The 23,899-nt window shown below is 39.2% G+C and overlaps 2 protein-coding genes and 1 long non-coding RNA gene across 3 annotated transcripts in view; 1 reads left to right on the forward strand and 2 right to left on the reverse strand.

Annotated features, from left to right (window-relative positions):
• pigk (phosphatidylinositol glycan anchor biosynthesis, class K) overlaps positions 1-1,583 on the reverse strand; it is a 38,301-nt gene extending 36,718 nt beyond the window's left edge. The window contains exons 1-3 of the mRNA XM_082514317.1: positions 1,440-1,583; positions 1,195-1,248; positions 1,000-1,091 (exon numbers count right to left, since the gene is read on the reverse strand). Coding sequence (XP_082370443.1) covers positions 1,000-1,091; positions 1,195-1,248; positions 1,440-1,505 — 212 coding nt within the window. The 5' untranslated portion in view covers positions 1,506-1,583. The remainder of the gene's footprint in view (positions 1-999; positions 1,092-1,194; positions 1,249-1,439) is intronic.
• Positions 1,584-4,096: 2,513 nt separating this feature from the next.
• ak5 (adenylate kinase 5) overlaps positions 4,097-23,899 on the forward strand; it is a 111,296-nt gene continuing 91,493 nt past the window's right edge. Inside the window, exons 1-5 of the mRNA XM_082514831.1 lie at positions 4,097-4,527; positions 5,626-5,812; positions 7,468-7,635; positions 10,385-10,557; positions 18,794-18,907. Of these exons, the coding sequence (XP_082370957.1) occupies positions 4,468-4,527; positions 5,626-5,812; positions 7,468-7,635; positions 10,385-10,557; positions 18,794-18,907 (702 nt within the window). The 5' untranslated portion in view covers positions 4,097-4,467. The remainder of the gene's footprint in view (positions 4,528-5,625; positions 5,813-7,467; positions 7,636-10,384; positions 10,558-18,793; positions 18,908-23,899) is intronic.
• The window catches only part of LOC309694650, a 30,529-nt gene continuing 20,572 nt past the window's right edge, over positions 13,943-23,899 (reverse strand). The window contains exon 4 of the long non-coding RNA XR_014272948.1: positions 13,943-14,239. This is a non-coding gene — a long non-coding RNA (uncharacterized lncRNA). The remainder of the gene's footprint in view (positions 14,240-23,899) is intronic.

Here is a 23,899-nt window from a genome sequence, read left to right on the forward strand (position 1 = left end):
GCATATCACACTTCAAAGCTCATCCAGTCTTGTTTTTTTTTTTCTTTTTTTAACTATGATCCATCCATCCATCTTCTTCCGCTTATCCGGGGCTGAGAAGCAGGGGCAGCAGCCTAAGCAGAGAGGCCCAGAGCTCCCTCTCCCCAGCCACCTTCTCCAGCTTGCCCTGGGGAACACCAGGGCGTTCCCAGGCCAGCCGAGGGATATAATCTCTCCACCGTGTCCTGGGTCTGCCCCGGAGCTTCCTCACGGTGGGACATGCCCCGAACACCTCACCCAGGAGGTATCCTTATCAGATGCCGAACCACCTCAACTGGCTCCTTTCAATATGGAGGAGCAGCGGCTCTACTCTGAGCCCTTCCCGGATGACTGAACCTCTCACCCTATCTCTAAGGGAGAGGCTAGCCACAATTCAGGGGAAGCCCATTTCTGCTGCTTGTACCCACAGCTGGTGACCATAGGTGAGTGAAACATTTACTGTTATCCAGTAATTTTGAACTTTCAATACACACTTTTATTTTCACATGCCTTGATAACTCACTTTTCATGTGCATTTCCTCCTTAGCCCAGAACACAACTGCTAGGTTGCCTCTAAAAACTAGCAGGCACCTACATATAAGCCCTATTCTTATTTCCCTTCATTGGATTCCAGTGAAATGCAGAATGCTTTTTAAAATTATTATTAACAACATATAAAGCCTTTCATTGCCAGTCCTTCCAACTGTCTGAACAGGGTCTCTTAAGCATGCTCTTATATTAGAAGCCACACAAGTTTTCATCAGCCTATGAAATGGGCTGAATCAGTAGTTGGTTTTCCCTAATATTTCTCCCATTATATTTGACCTTAGCAACACCATATGCTTGTTTGTTTGTCTGTGTGCTGGAACTTATATTCTTACCTTAAATGTGTGGTTTTATCCCGATTGTGAAACACTTTGCAACTGTGTGTTTTAAAAGGTGCTATACAAATCAAGTTGTTATCATTGTTATCATTATTACCTGTCAGGGATGCCCAGCCTCTTCACACTTCTGTACACAGATAGAGTATTTGCCACATGTCGGTAGTTGAACCAGAATCTGGATGTGCACACCTGTTAATAAAGGCAAATGAAGAAGATGCACATATATGTCTTCTGTTGTTCCTAACATCATCTATTAGCATTTACTCAACCTGAAAAATAAAAGAACACTCACCAGAACGGCCCAATTGTTCGTATGCCCACTGCTGAAGAACTGCCCTGCGCTATTCTGTGAAATAACCGAAAGAAGGTGAATAATTATCTATGTTTTATCGGGATTTGGGGTCATATAAGCAAGTATATTCAGCATCAACAAAGCTAGCATGACAGCAGGGCTGGCTAACATGACAACGATGTTTCTACCTAAAAATGCAACAAACCGAAGGGAAAATCGGAGCTACGTGAAAATAATAAACTCACCTCGATGTTGATGCTGTTTGCTAAAAAGCATGCTGAAAATAATCCTAATAAAGTTAGTATTTTCATTGTGCAGCTCTGTTAGCAGTGGACATGTAGGAAGTGAAAACCGGTGGATCCACTCAGCAAGTGTTTCCGGTGGCAGACATTTTCAAAATAAAGGTTTTGACGTGGAAGATGAGAAGGAGAAAATGGGGTGGGGGTTAGCAGTTTTAAAACAAATTGAGTTTTCTCTCGAGACTGCAGGTTTAATTGTCATTTGTTTCTGATCAACTTAAGTGCATATCCATTGTATATCTAATATATCTAGGCTCGTGTAACACAGCAGTAAAACATACTTACAACATATAACAAGAAGAGCACAAACATAATACGTTTATGAGAAAGAAAAATAAAACATTAATATAAATAAAAACTTAAATCTCTTGCTTTCTTATTATTTTAGAATAACTAACCTAATTCAAGTTAATCCTGTTCCCATAACACTGAAGGGTCATGCTTGCACGCACGGGTTAATGTTAGGTTTCCTCCTTCAAATGACGGAATTCGTCACCATCATATGAACGTTTTCTAGATCTAGTAATTAATGTAAGTAAATGAAGAAAAAAAACAATGTTTCTGTATTAAAAAAAAAAGCTGGGGTTTATTGGAGAAATTTATAGACATTTAAAATGTTTTTAACTTTATTAGTTAATCAGTTGCAGCAGTTGTGTTTCTCCTCGAGGGTCGCCATCCATACGTTAAGGTCATGTTCTCTGTTTCTTTATTTCCTTGTTTGTTTTCTTGTCTGCTGTTTTGTTTTCATTGACATCAATTTTTAATTCCAAAGAAAAATACAAGAAAAAAAACCCTTTGTGTGGCTGCTTATTTTAAGTACAAGAGGCTGCAGTACACCTGACATCATCATCATTCTGCCAGATATGACTGGTGCCCTGATGAGAGAAAGAAAAGCAAACTAGTCATCAAATGATGCTGACAGCTTCATATTTAGTTGCCCTTGTTAGCTAATTGGTCAGGGACTCAGTAATGAGAAGTGACAAGTATATTACAGGCAGTAGACATTAAAAGTCTCGTGGTGTTACTGCTAAAGAAGTCAAAGAGGCCAGGAGCCCATTGTGAAATAGAGCTACATATCTCCCATGCAATTCTAATGCAACTTCACAACCCAGCACACAGAAGATTTTCTGGGAAACCAGCAGCAAAATCAGTTTTGACACACTGCAGGGAGCCTTTGCAGGACTGCCAGCCACTTTAATCCTCGGTACGTCTCCTGATTCTGCAACTTTTTGACCTGCTTCCTCGAGTAGTGTGCCTGCTAGGAGCTCATCGTGGTAATGTCCTTTGTTAACTGCTCTAACAAAGCAGGTCTCAGCAGCGTACATCTGCTCAATACTCAACTTCAGTCCATAAATTAACATTTTATTTTCAAGCTGCAGTAACTGATTCTGGTATGAAATGGTAGCTCCAATATATCAATCCGATCCGTTGTCGGATGAAGCTTTTGACCTTCACACAAGTTAGAATGATAATTGCTTTCTAAAGCATTGATGTGACTGAACTAATCTCATGTTATGTGATATAACAAACAAGTTCGTTGTGGTCAAGAGGATTAGAGGCATTAAGAATCAAATCCTATGGAACAAACCAGGAAATCAAAGTGACCTTCCTTCCTGAGTTGCCTAAAAAAGCTGGACTGACTGTCCACTGGAATCCACCTTTTGCTGAACTTTTCAACCCAACCCAAGCAATTTAAGAGATTATCCAGCTATATTTAGCTGCACCTAGAGTTAGGTTGTTCGGGTTATTCCACTCTGTTAGTCAATTCAATAATGCCACAATTTCAAAGTTGTCTTTACAAAAGTCCAGTGAGCTTCTTTGTATGTATGAATGTGGAGTTTTAAAGTCATTTATTTACAAAGCTATTTACAAATGCAATAAAAATGTGAAGTAAAGACTGACACACATTTCAGTGGGCATTGGGATATGTTGCATGTTTTATTCTCTGGAAGTAATGGAAATATTAAGAAAATCAGACCACCCCCCACCCCACCCACTGGAATAGACTGCAGCAGCCTAATTGGATGAGGGAAGGAAAATGGATAGATCCATCCATTTAGTTTTCTGGAGTCAATAAATATCTCTCATTTCAGAAGAAGTAATAATAATATATATAATAATATAATAATGTCACACTATTAAGGATTGTTAAGGTATTAGTAAGGCATTAGCAAGTGGTAAATTCATCTTTTATATAGCATTACTCCTCCTTAGTTTGCCATTTATAAATATATATTATTATGACTAGGATTATGGTTATGATTATTACTAGCACTGATGTAGTAGCAGTTATAGCTGTAGATGGTGTAAACAGTAAACATTAACAGTAACATTAAACACTTGCTTATACCTTACTAATGCTTAATAAAATGCTACCAAAGTAAAACTACTCCATTACAAACACTGAATTGAAACATAATTATTTTAGTAACAAAATATGGTTACTTAAAATAAACATATTCAAAATTCATATTCTTATGGACTCATATCTGATAAGCTATTTTTTTTTTCAAAAGTTTAAAATAAAAGTAGAATATTTCAGCTACATGTAGACGCTACCATATTTGATCCGAATCAACACCAACTTTCAAGACTGAGGAGGAACGATTGAAAATGTAGAGCAGAGGCGGTGCGTGCGCTTTTTGGCACACGGCGCGCAACCTCTGTGCCAACCCAACGTCAAGGCACATACACGCATACACACAAACAGTCGGTGCGTGCTGGAAGCAGTCCGCTGTAGAAGGGAAGACGGACAAGCCACGCATCTGCATCAGCGAGCGAGGAGGGTGGCGCGGTGGAATTGCCTGCAGGAATTCAGTTGTAAAGTACAAACAGGAGGCAAAAATGCGCTGAGCGAGAGTCTGTCCGGAGCTCAGTTATTAACCAAAGATTACTGCACCGAGTCGTCTGAAGAAAGGAAAAGAAAATCAAACGCTTTGGAGAAGTTGTCATTTCAGAGGATTTCCGTCTAGAGATGAATACCAACGATGCCAAGGAGTATCTCGCGCGGCGGGAAATACCGCAACTATTTGAGGTGAGAGCTGGTGCACGCTTTGAAGAGACAAACTGGGTATGTTTCGCGCTCAGGGAGAGTACACTAATTCATGTTCCATGCATTGCAAGATGCATGACAGAGTCACGGTAAAGATTCTTCCTTTACGTTATCTGACGGTATAGAGGTGCGGATCACGTGGGCTGAAAGCGTATTTCAGGATTAAACAGTAGCTTAAAATAAGAGGGGAAATCATAATTTTACAAACTCCCTCGTATATATATAACTGCTATTGAAGTCTGCTGGGATATTACGTAAATACGAAAGTTACAGATGGTCATAGCTGGTGAAAGAGATACAAAGTCCGATTAAGTTGATTAATTCCTAAGCAGAGACACATATCAGAGCTCACAGGAATATGATAATGAAATATATTCTTTCTCCTGAGGGGATGCTAAATTGGCTCATCCTCTTAATTACACTCATTCCCCTGCTGCAGTCAAGCTAATGTATGCAAGCAATCAGTGCCTGTTTATTTACAGTCAGTTCAAATTACATTGAGCACTGAAGTGGCACATCATCGTCATCATCATCATAACTGCCTTTGCCTTTCATTCCTTACACTGCTGCCCCGTAACAGTGTATTCATTATCAGAAAATGAGCACATCAAATTGTTTTCAGGAAACTTCACAACGTGCTGCTGGTGGGAGATGTTAGTGAGGGTGGAGATGAAATCCCAGAGGAAGGTATTGTTTTGAAAACAGGATCGAGAGGACAAATGTCACACAAACATACGCTTGTGTTTTGGCTGTCGAGTTCGCTTTCATATTCATCACAGTCAGTGCTGCTCGACAATAACACCAAGGTCATCAGGGGTATGTGTGTATTTGTCAGGCTGAGGCCAATTTCATGGACTTCTGGCAAAATGAGATTTTTATTGCTCTGGTGGAGCCGGGCTAAGGCAACCATGCTCTGCAGTTCGAAACTTCCCCTCATTAAGGTGGTGTGTTCGAGCACTGCCACGCTGTTCCACAGCAGCACATCGTAACAAAGCTGCAGCACTGCCACAGTGAACATCCCTTCTCTAAATATTGTATGAAACTATACATCATAATATCTTCCTCCACTGTTTCCTCCAGAGCCTGCTCACAGGTCTGATGTACTACCGGCCCGATGACCCCATTGAATACTTGGAAGGCTGTCTGAAGAAAGCCAGAGAGCTCGGAGGACCAGAAAAGGTGCGGTGGGATACTTTTGTGGGCCAGGAGAAGAAGTCACTTCCTCCTCTCAATGGAGGCCAGTCACGCAGGTCCCTCTTCAGAAATGGTGAGGAGGCAATGAAACAGATTAGAGCTTAAGCAATTAGTTGCTTGGCTGATTTGTTTAAATGCAGCCGTTTGATTTACTTAAATACATTTTTCTCTTGCTTTCGTTGGGTGAAAATTTAACCTACAGGTTTGTAACCACTGTGTGATCAGGCTCTGGGAATGCTCTATTTTATGTCTTTAGTTGACTAAAAGTCTTTGGCAGATTAATTGGCGCTGCGTTTCATCCCATTCTATTTTTGGCAAAGTTTCTTGGCACAATAAAAGATGCCAGCATTTCTACTTTTTGGCTCCTGCCTTCTTTCTAAGAAAGCCGACAGCAGTGCACATCTTTATTTCACACCAATCTGGGTCCCTGCTTGATGAGAAAGGCGTTTTGATGTTTGTGCTGAGCCCAGAAGCTTCACTGTACATATACACTGTTAAAACTGTTACCACTGTCTTGGAACGAGAGATAGGAAAAAACTTTCAGAGCGCAATGAGAGAAGATGCTTTTTATTCCGGCACTTTAGTGCAAACTATAGCCGTACTTCACATAGATTTTAGACACATAGATAAGATCATATACATCCAAACCACATCTACAAAACTGACTAAAATTTTTGGAAGGAAACCTTCCTGTTTCCTGTTCAAAGACAGCGCGCATAGATCAAAACAGTGCTACCAACACACTGTCCTGTGGAATACACGTAGCTAAATATTAGTCTGAGCAGGAATATGAAAAAAAAGTCTCTCCATTCATCAGTTATTGATTCCCAGCAGGAAGTCCCATATATGCAAAACTCTGTTTGAATTTGCAAAGCAAAGTGGAGTTCAGTTACAGCTGTCGTAAGCTAATGACTTCTTCCAGTTCAGCCATTCACCTTTTCTTTGAAGCGCAGCAGGAATGTACACAGCAGGGACCCATGAAAACCAAAACAAATTTCACCCATGCCATGCAGATAACACAGATGTATAGATCTACAGTTCATTAGTTCAAAAACATTTTGTGACGACATTTTATTTTTTTATATTTGACTTCCTCTTCTTGTAATATTGTGGCAAAAGAACCTGGAAACTTTGCCTGCTGCAGTGTTTATCTCCTGGGAACTGTAGGCTAAATCAGGGTTGTTTATTTCTGTTGCCTTTGGCTGATTTTTGAAGCTCAAATTTGACAGCCTCCAAAAATGAAAAAATAAATATAGCTGCAAGGGAAGCCCACACTCATTTATTCTTATCTTGGCATGATTACCTTACTGATATGTTGAAGCTCCTGCTTCTGTTGGAGAAACTTGCACTTGTTATTTCTGTCTTTGCTAACTGTGTTATTGTTGTCGAAGCTGTATAATTGATGCTTTCATCACCAGAGACAGCAGGACAATTACCAAACCGAATGTAGCAGCTGTGTTTAAATTCATCACTCTAACTGCTTCATCTCTAATTTACTGTTTGTTGAAACAGACATGATTTATTTGGGGGTTTTCTTCTGAAATGAGAGTCTGAAATAAAGTCACAACTGCACATATAAAAAGACAGTGCAGACTTGTAGCATTGTTTAGCCGAGTAAATCAGCAGACACGAATGGTTTGAGAAGTTCATCAACACACAGATAAAAGCCGGCCTGTTTTGCTTATTTAACACTTTCTATATGTGTATGTGTTTGTCTGTGTGTCACAGTGTTGCCAGACAGCCCCAATTTCCCCTACAGACGGTATGACCGCCTCCCTCCCATCAGCCAGTTCTCCATCGAGAGCGACTCTGACCTGTCGGAGACGGCGGAGCTCATAGAGGAGTACGAGGTGTTCGATCCATCCAGACCACGACCTAAAGTCATCCTCGTCATCGGTAAAGAACCATTACAACAGACAAAAAAAAAATACCCAAAACAAGCAAAGCGCAGTTACTGTAACTATAAATAGCATCCACTCACAAAAGAATGAGGAAACTTTGAGGCAAAATCAGGGTCAGGCTATTTTATATTATTTTCCTAATCTGATGTATTGGATTTCAAGCACTCATCCAGATTCTTTGGTGAATCATGCTTTCCACTAGATAATAAACAGCAATTAAGATGCTTTCTGTTTGTGTGTTAACAGAGGATAACATTGCTGGGACTAGAGCTGCATCCATTTGTACTAAAAGATCAGCAAAATTACAGAGTGGAGGCTTTTATTTGCCCTGCTGATCTAGAAAATAATGGCCTGGACAGGAAACTATGAATCGGGCTTAAACAATTACCAGAGTTTTTCCTGGTATTTAAATACCAGTAAAAACACTGGCAACATGTTTTTCCTGGTATTTAAATATGACTCCACCTCTCTACACTAGTGTCAGCAGGGTAGATCTTATGTCATGTCACTCACTATGTTAGACACTCACGCTCTCCTAATCTGATTTTCCTGACGTGCCTCCATTAACCTGTCAAATGCCTTCATTAATCTTATAAATTAAGTGTGGCAGCTGCACAGTGAGAGTAATGACTGTTTCGGCTAGACTGAAAAAATGTTATTTATGAACTCTTTTTTTAACATAGTTTATTAGAGCTTTTTAATTAAGCACAAAAAGCACTCCAGTCTCTGTTAAGAACCTTTTAACGATCCTCCGCCGTAGTATGTTTCGCTCTGGGATTTTCACACCCTGTAGAGTGGACAATAGTTTTTTTGTACTTGCTACACAAAGCTGGTTCCGATCTCTTCTCCGTGAGCACACTGTGGCCTATTTTAAAGGGGAAATAAACAGGGTGACATCAGCTGTCATCTCTGTAGAGGATCATGGGAAAATGTTTTGTCTGTCAGGTTCACGAGAGAGACAGATTGACAGATGCGTGTCATTGAGAGGACTGTGGGAAAGACTGGGTCAAAGATAACAGAATAATCCAATGTAAGATGAGGCATACATTTGCTACACTGGGATCCTTTACAACTGGCAAGGAATTTCAAATGTTTCAGGCAGCTCAACAAATATCTCCCAAAATAAACTGCTTCTGTGCAGTTTCGCATGTATTTTGTCTGCAAGTTAAAGGTACAGAGGCTATATTTCCCAGGGAGAAAGAAAGTTGGTGTGGGATAAATTCACTCTGAGAGATGGAGAAGGATGTAAGAACGAGAGGACAGAAGAGAGATTATTTGATGAGATTATTTTCATTGATAAGGACTTGAGAAACTGGAAATTTAAAGCTCAGGTGATGTTCTATTCTTAAAATAAAATCAGATTTGGATCTTCTGTATGCCTGATGTGCTGTTTTGAAATGATTTGAAAAAAAAAACTATACAGTTTTGTATAATATAGAGCAGGTTAGTATGCAATACTGTGGCAAAGTTTACCCACTATGTTCGAGCGATGCAAGGTAGACTGTGGTGTTCATGGCCGATGTTAGCGTGCATCAAGAATAGCAGTGGGGCAGGAATCCTACTTCAACCCCTGGAGCTGACTGAGAATGCAAAGACACTGCATGCAGAAGAGGGTCGTCAGTCACAAGTTAGGTAGCTTTCTATGCATACCATTTCATCTGCTTCACTTTTCAGACGCCTTTTGCATCAGACCTTTACATGATGAGACAAAATAGTCATAGGATTGAGGATAACCTTCTTCTCTAAATATATTTGTGATTTTGTGCTTATTGCACACATACTGTACACATGGATATTTTGGGCACAGCTTCCATCTTAGCTGAATCTCAGGAGCCTTTTGTTTAAAGCATCCCGAGGCCTTGATTGCTGTAGTCCATTGTGATATAAACCCTACACCACCCAAGAATATTCTAATTATGATAACTAATTATAAGATGAACCCAGATACTGCCTGCCTCTGATGTCAGTGTTGAAGAAGAGATTTGCTGTTTCACTGAAACTCGTTTTCAGAATTTAAATCTAACCACCAATTTTCACTTATATTCTTCACTTGGTTGCACACTCTTCATCTTTTTAAAATCATTTCTTAAAGTGGCTTCACCTTTCTTCACTCTGGAATGGCTTTCAGACTTTGGGGCATGCACCATTTCTGTGATAACACTCAAACAGCACTCAGGTTGTCAGGCCTGTAAAATCCAAGTGAAATCTTTTAATGGGCTGAAACCTAACAAATTGTGTATAATGTTTGTCTTGCGGCAATTAAACACATGAATGATAATGATTAGATTTCATTATGGTCATTTTAACTCAAAATGTGTGTTTTACTGAACTGGGATTATTTTATGTGTAAATCCGTGTTGCTCTAAGACAGCATATCCCTCCTCTGCACGTCCGTATCCTGTTAAAACAGTGAAAATGATTATTTGTTATCAAATGTAGGAGGTTCACACATACCTGTTTCAGACACACACACACTCCCTTCTCCCCCTGCACACACATATACCATAACACACAGTCATGGAGAGACACATAGCTCAATCCCAAACACCCTCCCACTTACGTGCAAACACAAGCAGACTCCTGCACACACACAGTCTCACAAACCCTGAGTATCTCTCACTCATACACACACGCGCCTACGCTAGCACGCCCACACGCATAATGTTTCACACCTTCTCGCGCGCACACATGCACACACAACAAAAATTTTCCCAAAACATCAACAGCTCTCCCTTTGTGCCTAGGTGGCCCTGGCAGTGGCAAAGGAACGCAGAGCCTGAAGATTGCCGAGCGCTACGGCTTCCAGTACATGTCTGTGGGCGAGCTGCTGAGAAAGAAGATGATCCACAACGCCACAAGCAACAGAAAGTGGAGCCTGATCGCTAAAATCATCACCAACGGAGAGCTGGCACCACAGGTAGCAGAGACACAGAGAAGGAGAGCGGGTGAAGGGAGGGGGTGACACAGAAAGAATATGAGAAGAGGGATGAATGCCAAGCCTGTCCAATCACTCTCAGGTCATTATCACAGCATGCGTGTAACAAGGGACTAATTAGCAGCATCCATATCACAAGCGTGTTGGAAAGAGGCTTTTCTGTCCGTCTTAGGAGCATCCATCTTTGCAGGATAATTATTGTGCCTGGGAGGAAAATCTATAGAGACCATCCTTTGGCTGTTGGAGGTCCACTTTTTTAATCACTATACAGTGCAACACGTGTTTAACATGAACCCTTTCTGTCCCTGTGCTACAACAAGGTTGTATCTGTTATTGAAAGGCACCCCGCCCTGTTTGGCACATTCATTTGGGATTAAAGTAGATGTAACATTTGTTGTGGTTCATTTCTGTTGCATCAGATTTCCATCTGAACATTTTACAAACTGGCTCAATAACATCAGAGGCTCATTGTTGTAAGGCTGTTTTTTATGCTCTGTAGTTTTGATTAGTAGGCGTTTTTCAAATCTTACTCTGGTCTAGTGATTTGGACACAGAGATTTATTGTATTTCAAAATTCTCTCAAGTATCTCTTAATCATCGAGCCCAAGGTTGTCCATTTTTGGCTTTGCAGTTGTGGAGCTGTTGCAGATTGAACTTGAAAATACCTCTTTTGAGGGGACAGTTCAAAGAATTGGTTATGCTTTGAGGGGTTGTGGTTGTTAAGGTTTGGAAATGGATCTAAGAAGAGTGGAGAGAGTAAACCATTGCAAAATGATAAATAGACAGGTGTTTTAACCACATATGGGTCATCTAACTGTTACCGTTTGAATATTATGGCTGTTTGTTATAACAGCCATAATATTCAAACATATCCAATATGATCTGAAACAGTCAACTTCCATCCACCCACACATCCTTATTCTTAGCCACTAATGCAGCTTAGGGTGCATAAGGGTGCACACCTGCTGCGTTTTGTCAGATTAAATCAAACTCTGGTTCAGTTCCCCCGTTTGTGCAGATGTGATCATGGTATTTACACTCGAGTTCAACCACAGCGAGACTTCTTTGAAGAAACTGGTTTGTTTATGGTGAGAATGTCATCCGACCCACATCCGGCTCAACTACCACGTGTGAGCTTCAAGTTTGAGCTAAACACCGTCTGTTAGCCAAAACCGATCAACTGATTTTGAACGCGGTAAATAAACTGTAGGAGTGAAAATTCCCTTAGAGTCCCACCGGAGCTTGAACCTATTCCAGCTGACAGGCTGATTGGAAAAAGCAGTAACTGCGCCATACAGATAATCAGTCTGAGTTATGTGTCTAAATATATCAAAGGGTGAAAGGTACTAATGGGTCAGAAGCTGTCTCATTCACATTGACAAGACAAGGTTGTGATAATAATTAGAAGTTTATGTAGAAAAGATAAGAGCAAATGATGATGAACATGAGGAGGGTGGAGTGAGAAGTGTTAGTGATGTCACAGACGTGCAGATGTGTGAAAAAGCCATTTGCAGTATTGGTGTTGTCAGTAAAACAGATGGTTTCTAGGATGGAGGGAGAAAGAGAGGCCAGACCTATTTAAACTCAGTTCTGAGGCTTTCACAGGTGTACCCAAATCCCACTAATGGCCCTCCCTGCCTAGAGACTACTGCAGGAGGAGCACCCTGGAGTGTAGAGTAGAAAGTGGAGGGACTATAAGAATCAGCAGAAACAGGGTTTTCATCAGATATTCAGTTTCTTTTTTTTTTACTGCAACACAAAATTGTAAATAAATAATTTCAAAAGCACAAAAATGATGTGGCTTCTAACTCCAAAAGGAGTCAGAAGCCACATCATTTTGCTGCTGCATCAACCACCAAATACATTTTATATTCTGTATCTCATGACAACAAGTGTCATTACATATTTGTATAAAGAGACTTCTTCATCTTATTCTCTGTGAATTGTCACAGTTAAAGACCAAAAAGACCCCGTAATAATAAGATTCAGTTAACCAATCAGTATTAGACTGGTCATCAACAGCAGAGACAGCAGGGTAAAGTTTTACATGGGATCACACCTTAGTAAATAAAATTCCCTAAAGAGAGTCCAGGGCTATTATTAAATATCCTGAAAAAGCTTTAGAACGGTCTTTGAGTTGATAGCATTTCACTGCAGATATGCTGTGAAGAATAAATCCTCCCAGTGATGCAAAGAAGATGTGCAAACCTAAAACCACAAAGAACAAAGAGTGTTCGGCCTTCAGGTTTAATTTCCTGCCAGTACGCAGATTTGAAATGCCACTTCTTTATCTGAAACTGAAATCTCAGATAATATTCTAAGTTATCTACACACAGCATGTCCGTAGAGAATTTTGAATAAAAAATATACAATGTAGTACCATACATACTAATATTTATTTTCCAATGAGTCATTATGTTGCCTTTAGCTAAATTCACTCCTTTTTGTTAACCATAAAGCTGTTGAAAAGGAGCCTTTTTGAAGAAATTACATCATTAAGTAGACTTTAGGTGTTAAAGTGAGGCATGTTTATCCATTAAATTTTCAAGTGTCATTCACCAGCTTCACCTTCTTGTCCAAATATGAGCACTTTTGACTCCAGATAAACAAGACGGTGAAGTGACAATTTCTTGGCTTTAACCTGTAGTTCACAGTTATTGGGTAATGTCCCAGTGATCGCGTTCTCTACCCCTGTTTGTGTATCTGCAGAATCTGCAGGTGAAGGTAAAGCTTTGTGCCAAAGATTTCACTTTTATCAACATTTTTAGTTTAGTTTTCTACAGTTGTACTCATTGATCAGTGTGAAAGTTTACCTTGGTTATCCTTTGGATCTAGTGGAAGCCCAAAAACCTGACCATAATCCCAAAAAGCCGAGTCAGCAGAGAGTAGGTGAGCACAGGGCTTAGTCTAAACAAGCTACATTTGTTTCCTCATAAATCAATTACCTTTAGTGATATAAGCAACTTGTCTTGTGAAGACATGACATGGGATCAGGGTCCGATTAGTGGCAAAACTATTTATATATATAGAACAGACAGAGAACAAATAAAACAAGGATGCACAAACATTGTGGTACTTGTGTGGAAATACTCTGCTTGGGTTTCACTGTTTAACACAAAATGCAGAAGCACACTTTGATAAAGTACTTTTTCAGATGTTGGAGGTCTTACCAGGAAATGCACGCGCTCTCTTGTGGTTTTTAGGCTAGAGGAGTGATACCAGAGTTTGTGCCACGTGTTTTCCTGTATTAACCTCTGGGAAAAATAAGTATGTCACTAATGCTTCTGTGTATTAAGCTTTGGTTAAACATGAATATATTTTCTGTAACGATATAAAAGCAGCTATTAAGAGTTCATCTTTTGTATAAAATGATGAAACTCCCACTTTTCGGATGTACACAATGAAAACACCCAGACGAATGATCTATAAACTGTAATGTACTGGTTATATAGCACACTGAACAATTGTAACACAGACGCGAGCCCCCACCTGCTTAATGACGTACTTCTCAGGTTCTGTTGCGTCATGAATCACCTTCAGGAATCGCCTAGTTCATCATTTATCATCCCTTACTCGCACGTCTGGTAAGACATCGCTTCGCCGTGTCGCCATTCACTACATGTCAGTCCAGCAACCGATGAGATAAATGGCAACGTGGGCCAAACTGCAGACACATTAGATATGATAAAGTGACTTGCGGCTGTTAGGTATTTAATTTCCCACCATAATTAGTTTAGCAAAGCAGATTAGAATTTGGTTTCTTAATGATTCTGCATATAATGAAGGAGGCAAAAACGCTCCTGAGTGTGTAAGAAGGCTGTTATTCAGAAGCTTTAAACAAGAGCCCAGATGACAGTACTGTTTTTGTGCATACTCAAGGACTTCTTACTGATTCACAGCTGGTCTTTAGCGGTGTCTGAGGTCATGTGCATTTTTTCTCCCATTTTATTCCACATGAATTCAAAAGATTTATTAATTATAAATTATAATATTGCTTAAAGAAGAGTTTGGAGTCATTTTGATCATTTATCAGTGAGTCTTAGATTCAAGACGTCATGGAGTTTACTTTGAGAGTTGAGTATAAAGCCTTAGAAATGGAAGAAGTCATATGGCATGGGAGTGCATGGATTTGCTTTCATGAAAAGCAACAGATGAGAAGATGAATACCGCTGTCATGACTGAGAGTTAAACATAAAGCTGGAAGACTTACACTCACATTAACCATGTTTACCACAGACAAACTTATGGGATACATAAAGTATATTTTTGCGCCTGTGGTCAGAAGGTTACATACACTCATTATAATAATTAGTTTGACAGCACTTTTTGGATTAACCAATACCCAGAACAATGGGAAAGTCCAAGGAGCTGAAGATCAAAGAGAACTATAGATTTACAAAATCTCTTGGAGCAATTTCTAAACGGGTCATCAAACAATTGTACATAAGTACAAGTTATTCAGATGTGTCACCACTTTGCCAAGATCTGGAAGATGACCCAAACTGACCCCTTCAGGTGAAAGGAAACACTTTTTGGGAACAGCTCAGGAACCATCCAAGTCTCAAGCTTTCCATGAACTGAAAACTGCCTTTGATACCAGCATCACTGTCCACGGGGAAGCACCATGAATAGGACATAAATGAATAGGCTGGATCTCAGGAGGATGTATATTGAGGCTGTATTATCGTTCCAAGTGAGAAAAAGAACAGTGCAAAGAAATCATTAAAAGTCCAAAATTACCCTGTCACTCATGGCCATATTGATTGTATGTTAACCTCTCTCATCTATCTTTTCTTAAAAATCTAAACTATTATAAAGGTTCAGTTGTTATTTGTTTCCAGGTCAAATGACTCCATGGGTATTCATCATTTCCAGCTTTCACCTCTGTCCTTTAATATTTGTGGCTTTTTTTTTTTTACTCTCCATTGCAAATTTCATTGGTCTCAGTTGAAGCAGCACTCAAATATTGTTCAGTCAACACTCAGTCTGAAAAAAGTTAAGTAAATATGAAAACTGTCAATGATCTTCTGCTTTTTGCACTTACTTATTAATTCTGATTTCTGGCATTTTAATCTCAATAAATCAGAAATAACTTGTCTACTAGGAGTACGAGTTCCGAGTGACTTTTATTAGTCGATTTACTGAGCAGAGATCTAAATACTATCTGTGCCTCACAGACACAACATGTCCTTTGGCATTATTGCTTTGATGGCCAACAGTAAATGAAAACTTCCAGCTTTTCCCACTGGACATTTGTTCTGTTAAATGTCATCTTTCAGCATGCAGGGTTAAAGGTTATATTTTAAATCAGATTACAGCCTTTTGCAAAACCAAACAAAGTAGTTTTCAGTGCACACATGGAGCACATAGCACGACCTTTTGGCTGAGAAACTTGTTCCTAACACCGTTGTCACTCTTCCAACTTATAAATACAGATTTTATTGCATGTTAAGTATTACTGCTTCCAAAGAGTGGCAGTATTTGATGTCCAGAAATCAGAAATGATTGGGTTTACCCACATTAAGATTCCTGCATGTACCATTTATAGCTAATTCTCCCCCAAAGGTAAAGAGTATGTAATTAGTTTGTTTGTCTGCGTAGCTCTTTGCTTCTTAGCAGTCTAGCATCCGGTTTTCGTGATATCATTTTCAAATTTTGTGTGATGGTAGATAACAGAAATAGGTCGAGCTGATTTCATTTTGGTGAAAATCAGGTCAAGGTCAAACCAATGTGAGACACAGTAAAAACTTTATATTACACACAGACTTCTATTTCTATTTATTTCTATTTTTTTTATATAACACTTTTAATTACAACAGTGGCGTTGACCAAAGTGCTGTACAAACATACAAATTACACAATAAAATAACACACAATAAAATAGCAATATCAATTAACATCAATGCCAAATAGCTAATAACAAATAAATAACTAAATAGCTCTCATGCAGTATTAAAAGCCAGTGAGTAGAAATGTGTTTTAAGACACACAGGGACAGAGAGGCAGGGTGTACCAGGGTGTACCCTGCCTCTCGCCCTTTGACAGCTGGGATAGGCTCCAGCGGCCCCCGCGACCCTGAAAAGGATAAGCGGAAGCGAATGGATGGATGGATGGATTTAAAAAGCTTGAGGGTAGGAGCCTGTCTAATGTGGAGAGGCAAATCATTAAACATTTTAGGCGCCACGACCGCAAATGCATGATCACCTCTAAGAACCAGCCTCGACCTTGGTGTGGCCAAGAATCTTGACCTCCACTGTTAATGACCAAGGTCAAAGTTGACCTAGAGAAAAATTCAATAAATAATATAGGCATGGAGAGGGCTGTACAACGCAATTTTTATTTTTTCAATACCACACCCAATGATGTCACAATGATGCAACAACATGCTGACATCAGCATGCTGACATCAGCATGTTGCAATAAAAACATCATAAAATATGAAAGTTTTAGTGTAGGCCTTGCCGTCTGGGGGAGTTGCGCTCTCTGAGTGCTCGTGTTTTGGTATAAAATGGTAGATTCAGGTGAGTTCACAAAATCACAGGTTGTTCATTAAAAGTATTTCTCTACCAAACTGCTGAAAGAACCACCGTATGGCTTCACTGTCTTGGAGCCATATGTCATTGGACTATAAAATATTGTCACCATTTTAAGAGAGACTGAGTAGAATTCAGGGGTATTTTAGTTTACTTTAGTTCTTTCTTCAAAGAAGGAATTATCTGTAATATTGGTTATAGTAGATCATTCCTTAAATGCACAGTAATAATGATCAATTCACTTTGCTGTTGTACATCAACAGATGCAATGGACATCCATCTGTATAGAGGACTTTATAATTGTTTTTCTTTTATCCTGTTCCCCAATAATGTTCTTCCAGCTTTAATGTTTCAGGAGCTATTTCTGTGCTGCAGTGCATTGTGGTAAAAGAATCTCCTAAAGTTAGACGAGCTAAAATGGTTTGTTTCACAAAGTGGCTGCACCAAGGGACTGCACCAAAAGCCAGTACAAGATTAATGATGATTAATTTGAACTGTGAAACATGCACAGCTACTCCAGTCACATCCAAGAATGAAAATATGGGGCTGGAAATGAGAATAATAGGTCCACTTTAAACTAGTTAGAAATCACTCTCCATTAGCTACACGGTGCACTGTGATGAATGCATGCACTAGTTCCACCAAAAATAGACAAACGAGGTGTCTCTTACCATGTAATTGACATGTTGGAAACACTATAATAAAATGCGTGACATTTGATGGATGTGGAAATTCTAATCATGCAACACCAGATCTGTTAGTGAGCACGGAATGAGAAACATTTATTTGAAATCTCAGTCTATTCTGCACTATTTAGAAAGCTACTCAGAGTCTGCCGTGTATATTGCAAATAACAAATGGCTGAACAGAAGTAATTTTGCATACGGAGTCTGTGCAGCTGCAGGTGAGTTGTTTGATGCTTCGCGTTCCTGTGAGAGCTCTGCTGCGAGACGTGCAGCGGCTCAGAGGGCTTTTCTTAGATCAGATTCTCTGAGTTAGTCTTACAAGCATACATTAATCTGGTTTATGGAATCTAGATTAGGTTTATCTCTGCGTAGTCTGTCAGGCTGCCGCTCACACTCTGCAGTCGGAGGGAAATTAAATGTCTGTGTTGTTCATGTTATTTTTAGTTCTGAGCATTGCTCATGTATCTCTGTCGTATCATGTGGTGCATTCTGCCTGGAGAAATACGTTCAAACATGTTGACCTCCTCCAGCCAAGAGGAAGCAAGTGATGCTAAAAGATGCTGGCACGCTCTGACCTCAGGACCTCTCAACAGAGTCATTCAGCTGCATTCAGAAATATTAAACAACAGCTGGATGAACAGATGAATGATATAGTGGATTTTTCATTCACCGTATTTATGGCTCCAAATCAGATACCCTTCATTATTTGTCAGATTTACAGTGCTACACAAGAAACTGCAAAAGCCATTGATAAAATTAATCTTTTTATCTCTGAATTATAATCACAACCGTAAATTGTATAACTCTGTAATTGCAATGTCTTTCTCTTCACTGAGAAAACGGCCCCCACTATTTGGCATCTCAGATGTGAGTGTAGTTAAATATGCTTTTGGACACCAAGACAGTGGCTAATTACTCAGTTTATTGATTAAAAATCTAATGAGCTCCCTGCACCAAGTGATGAAAATTATGAATCATGTTGCTTTTGATGATTTGCAGGAGACGACAATAACTGAGATAAAGCAGAAGATTATGAAGATCCCGGATGCTAACGGTATCGTCATAGATGGGTTCCCTCGGGACGTCGGACAGGCCCTGTCCTTTGAGGACCAGGTGAGTCTCATTTATCCTCTAATGCACGAATGTCCAAATTATTTTACATTGTGGGCCAGACCAGTAAAACTCCTCTTACTATCAGTGTAATTAGGCTTAACTACACATTTAATCCCTGAGTTATTTTTACATAAGAAAAAGAAAGAGCAATTTCAGCAGTGCATCTTTTTTTCTTCATGATAAAGAAATGCTGCTGCAGTAACTGAATAATTCTGTCAGCATGACTCTTTTGGCTAAAGCTGTTAGAAATACATGTGTAAATTTAAAGAAAAGGTTCTGTTGACTTAATGCAGAGGCTGTTCTTCACATTTTCCAAAGGCGTCCAGTGGGCCAGCTTGGAGTCTTTGCCAAGCGAATTCTGGCCCTTGAGCCTTATGTTTGACACCCTTTTCTATTGCTTTGTTCATCCTGGGCTCAGATGCTGTTTTCATGTTTATAACTTAAGTCATTTTACATAAATCTTAATTTTGCAGCCTTTAGGCTTAAACTATCTGTCACATCTAATCTGCAAACATAAAGAGTATTTTCTGTGTTTGGAGATTTGCTAAACAATTTTATATTTCTTTGAGTTATGAAAATTGCTTTCATGTTTCATTGACTCTATATATAAAAGAGTCACTTTGTCTCATGTGCAGTACACAACAACCCTTTCATACCTGCTGTGTTTAATCGCACAAGGGGCATTTTATCTTTATACTGTGTGCGAACTGTGTAAGTTATCGGCTAATGACAGCAAGCTTGGTTGGCAAGCTGTATCCACAGACTTTCTGGCAGACGCCTTCTCATTAGCACTAAGCAACAGACTGAAAAATATTAGAATACCATACACCAAAACTAGAGCACAAACTTCTTGAGGGTCTGTTAGTGGGGGTGGGTAACATAGCCTCAAAATGATATAATATTTGAGCAATACAGGAAAGGAAATACTGAAAAATGTTTTATTAATGATTGCAGCTTGCAGTCAGCAGCATTTATAAGTATAAGTGAACGAAGGGCATTTTCCATCCTTCTTTTCTAATGAGCTACAGTCACTGATGACACGCTTCCTAATTTGAAGTGCAAGTCTATTGAAACAAGATGCCAGCAGCCGCAGTTGCGTTGTTATAAAGCAGGAGTAGTGACACAGCGGCACACCATGGGTCAAATGTAGCTCATAAGTAGCTCGGTGTTATTTTCCCCAAATATATTAAAATAAAGGATCGAATAGCATGGATTTTTTTATTCATTTATTTGCCCCAGTGGGGAAATTTGATTGCACTTCATATGACATTTGTATGCATTAACATAAGACAAAATGTTGCCTACAATATACAGAGATTTTCACTCCCGATTGGGCAACCTATGTATTGCTCATGTTCAGCCGTTTGATGGTTCGAGCAGTAAAAGACAGTTTTGGCCAGTTTATTTGTGAACAAGGGGTGAAAACTGTGCTTCCGTTTAACAGCTTAAGTAATTCAACCCTGTATCTCGTGACATGATAAAATAGAAAAATATTTTCCACCTGGGATGTTTTATCTTGGGTCGAGCTTTTTAACCAGTTTCTTAAAGTCCTGCTTTTCTTGCTCTTATACGTGTCCGTGGTCGCCCTTCTGGTGTGCACACTAGCGAACGTAAAAGCATGCTGCAATATCACATTGTTATATCATATAAAAATGTATACTGGTATTAATACAGAATAAATAATGGTTAAGAACACATTAGTTCAGTTTATTTGTCACATATTTGCATTAATCTTACTGTGAAACAAACCAACACTATAAACTCATTCGAGAGAGTCAGTTCAGTGATGCAAATTAGGTAAAGTGAAAAAACTCTAAGCCTTAACCCTTTATCGCCCAAGTATTACACAGGGTGCCTGGGTGTATTTTCTAATTTTGACTAATTAAAATTACAAAATAATAATAATTCTCATCTTTCACGAACCATTTAGATTTTTACCTGTGGGCTAAAATGGCTGAGGAGTTACAGCAATGTGAAGTGCACATGGTAAAACAGGTCAAGCAGCAGTATCTTGTGAATGCTTTGTGCTGCTGTGATACATCAAATATCCCCATAAAGTTTGATTAGATTAGATACAAAGATTAAAACTGTTTCTTGCACCAGTTTGTAAAACATTTATTTCATATGTAAAGTTTAAAAAAAAAATATATTATTAAATTACTCAATTTTAATGAAAGCATCAAGTGGTCATTTGAGGAACTGCAGTGTTTGGTTCTTCCTCAGCGGTGTTGTGATTAGTGCCTGTAATCAAATGACACATTTTTTTATTAAATAACTAATTACAATTACATCTGTTTGGTAATTTAACTGCGCACATCACCATTGCTATTTTATTGTCTTGATTCTAGTTCATCTCCAGCACTAAAAGAGCTGAGCGTATCATGGCTTAGTGGTTTGAGTAAATCTACGTCAGTTTGATATGCTAAATATCAGGAGCTACACAGCGACAACGGGCCATTATGAGGGTTTTTAAGACTTAAATATTTAAGTTGTCGCATCCAAATTAGCATTCTTCCAATTGCCTTTGATTAAAGTTTATTTTTGCAACTATTTTGCATTAGAAAGCTGCATATGACAAAAGTCAAACTGAAATGCTCTTCAGGTTTCGATGACAGTTATTGTTCGTATTTCATAATTTGTTAAAAGTGGATAAGTGGATGCTTCTGGTAACAACTTTAATGGTGCATTGACGTCATTGGTGTGGGAATTTAATGTTGAGGCACAGACTCTTTTCGGGCTCTTTTCATTAAACTCTAATATGGCAGAAATATCTAAGTTAGCAGGTAAATTGTTCACTAAGAATATTATGACTGGGTCCTTTACAGGAGTGCAATTTACTTATTTTGCTGCAATCTAAGGCAAATTGTTGGGTCTGTGTTTCCACAAGCCCCGCTAATTCTAGAGACTTATTCATCATGAAGAAAACAAGACAGTCGATCGATCATTTGCGCAAGGGAGTCCTCGTCTGTGTCCACCACGAAAATGACCCCGACGACGGCCTCCTCTCGCTGCCTTTTATTGAGAGACAGTTCACACAAAACACATCACAGCAAAGCAACGCCCACATGGTTCTAAGACAAGGCATTGTATGTATATGTGTGAACTTCTGTAAGAGAGTGTGTGTGTGTGTGTGTGTGTGTGTGTGTGTGTGTGTGTGTGTGTGTGTGTGTGTGTGTTATGTGAGAATGTGTGTGTGCGTGTGTGTGTGTGTGTGTGTAAGAATGTGTGTGTGTTACCTCCTGCTGACCAAAGGGTCATAAAAGCAGGAAGCTTACATCAAAAAGCACAAGGATGTGTCTGTAATAAAAGACTACAGCCCCCCACCCAGAACCTGGAGAATCTGGGGAGGGGGACAGTAAAATTCCTTTCATCCCACAGTTAAACAATGTAGAGATGGATGGTAAGCATAGAAATGACAACATTTAACAATTTACTCTAAGACAAATTAAGGGTTTTTTAAGTTGAATTTTTCTTATGTTTTGCTTTTTTTTTTTACCCTGAAGCCTGCAAACACTGAAAGATGTTTGATGTCATCTGTTCTTTTACTACATTCCCATCATTATTTTTCATTTATGGTGTTGTAGTACTTGTTGAGCTGATGGCAAATGCTGTAGTCTGATTATTGCACTCCATGTGATAGAATTATGGGAGGCTAGTTGGCATTAGTTATTTTTCTCAGGTCCAGTTTATTGGTGCTTCCTTTTCCTGCCTTTCTGCCTCTCTCCAGTTTTATGAAATTCTTGCTGAGAGGTAGAGTTCAATGTTAAAGAGATCAGTTTTTAAAGGTACTGATTGAACTAATTTGTGTAATTTTTATTTTCTCTTTGATTATTAAAACAGTAAAAAAAAAAAATCATTCAAAATACAACCAGTCAGTGTGTCTACAGAGTCTGCCTTTTTGCTTGTCCCCCACCTAGTGTTTGATATTTGACATTATCACAGACCTCAAGTTCACACCAGGCCCTATCAAGCTTCTGATCAGCTATTTACCATTTTGCTGTCCTGCCACTGTTCAATGTTCTTCAAATGAACAGGTAACAGCTCACTGAGCAGGAACTCTGAAGACGTTCTGACTGGCAGACTGGTTCATGGTCTCTGCATTATCAAGCATCTGACCAAAGTAGGAAGTTGATGATGTTTTTTTTGGCTTTATCTTCTAGAAACTGCAGTACTTAAAGAAGGAATTTTTATGGGAAGTCACAAAATGCTTTGAAAAGCCATTCATCCATCTTCTTCCACTTATCCAATTCTGGCGCTGGAGTCTATCCCAGGGTGAGACAGGGTATATACCCTACAGAGGTTACCAGTTTATTGCAAACACATAGAGACAGACAACCATTCATAATCACATTCACACCTACATCCAACTTACAATAATCAACTAACCTGACCCTACGCTCTCTAAACTGCATCCAAAGTACCCGGAGAGAACCCACACACACACAGGGAGACACCAGACTGAATTCGAACCCAGAACCTTCTTGCTTGTGAGGCTTACAGCCACACCACCATGCTGTTCCCTTTTTGAAAACATCAGGTTTGATATGAAGATGATAAATAGTACAAATATTCTGGAAACACGGACGCTGGGATACAGCTTGTGTATGCTTTTTTTTCCTCTGAGCTTCTAAAGGAAAGTCCGGCTCTACAGCTGAGTGGCCAATTGTGTGTCACAAAACAGTCGATTGCTTTTAGTGGGACTAATGCTCTCAATCACTATTAAACTCACTTAAGATTTATCAGCTTTTTAATAAGCGCTGAGTGACTTTTAGAGCCGTTTAGGGCCTTTTGAGGTCAGTAGAAGATAATCCTGACCTTGTAATGTCAGCAATTTTAGCTGCATTACAGGGAACAAGACGGAAGGACAGCAGACTTTCAAGTCCTACTTGGAAAGGATTAACATTTCAAGAAGACATTTTACAAAAAAAGAATGATTAAAGTCTCACCTTGTCACCACCAAGTGAGTATATCACACAAGAATATGTTAATTTT

Source organism: Aulonocara stuartgranti, assembly GCF_965226115.1.
Source record: "Aulonocara stuartgranti genome assembly, chromosome: 18".
In the NCBI taxonomy this organism is placed as follows: domain Eukaryota; kingdom Metazoa; phylum Chordata; class Actinopteri; order Cichliformes; family Cichlidae; genus Aulonocara; species Aulonocara stuartgranti.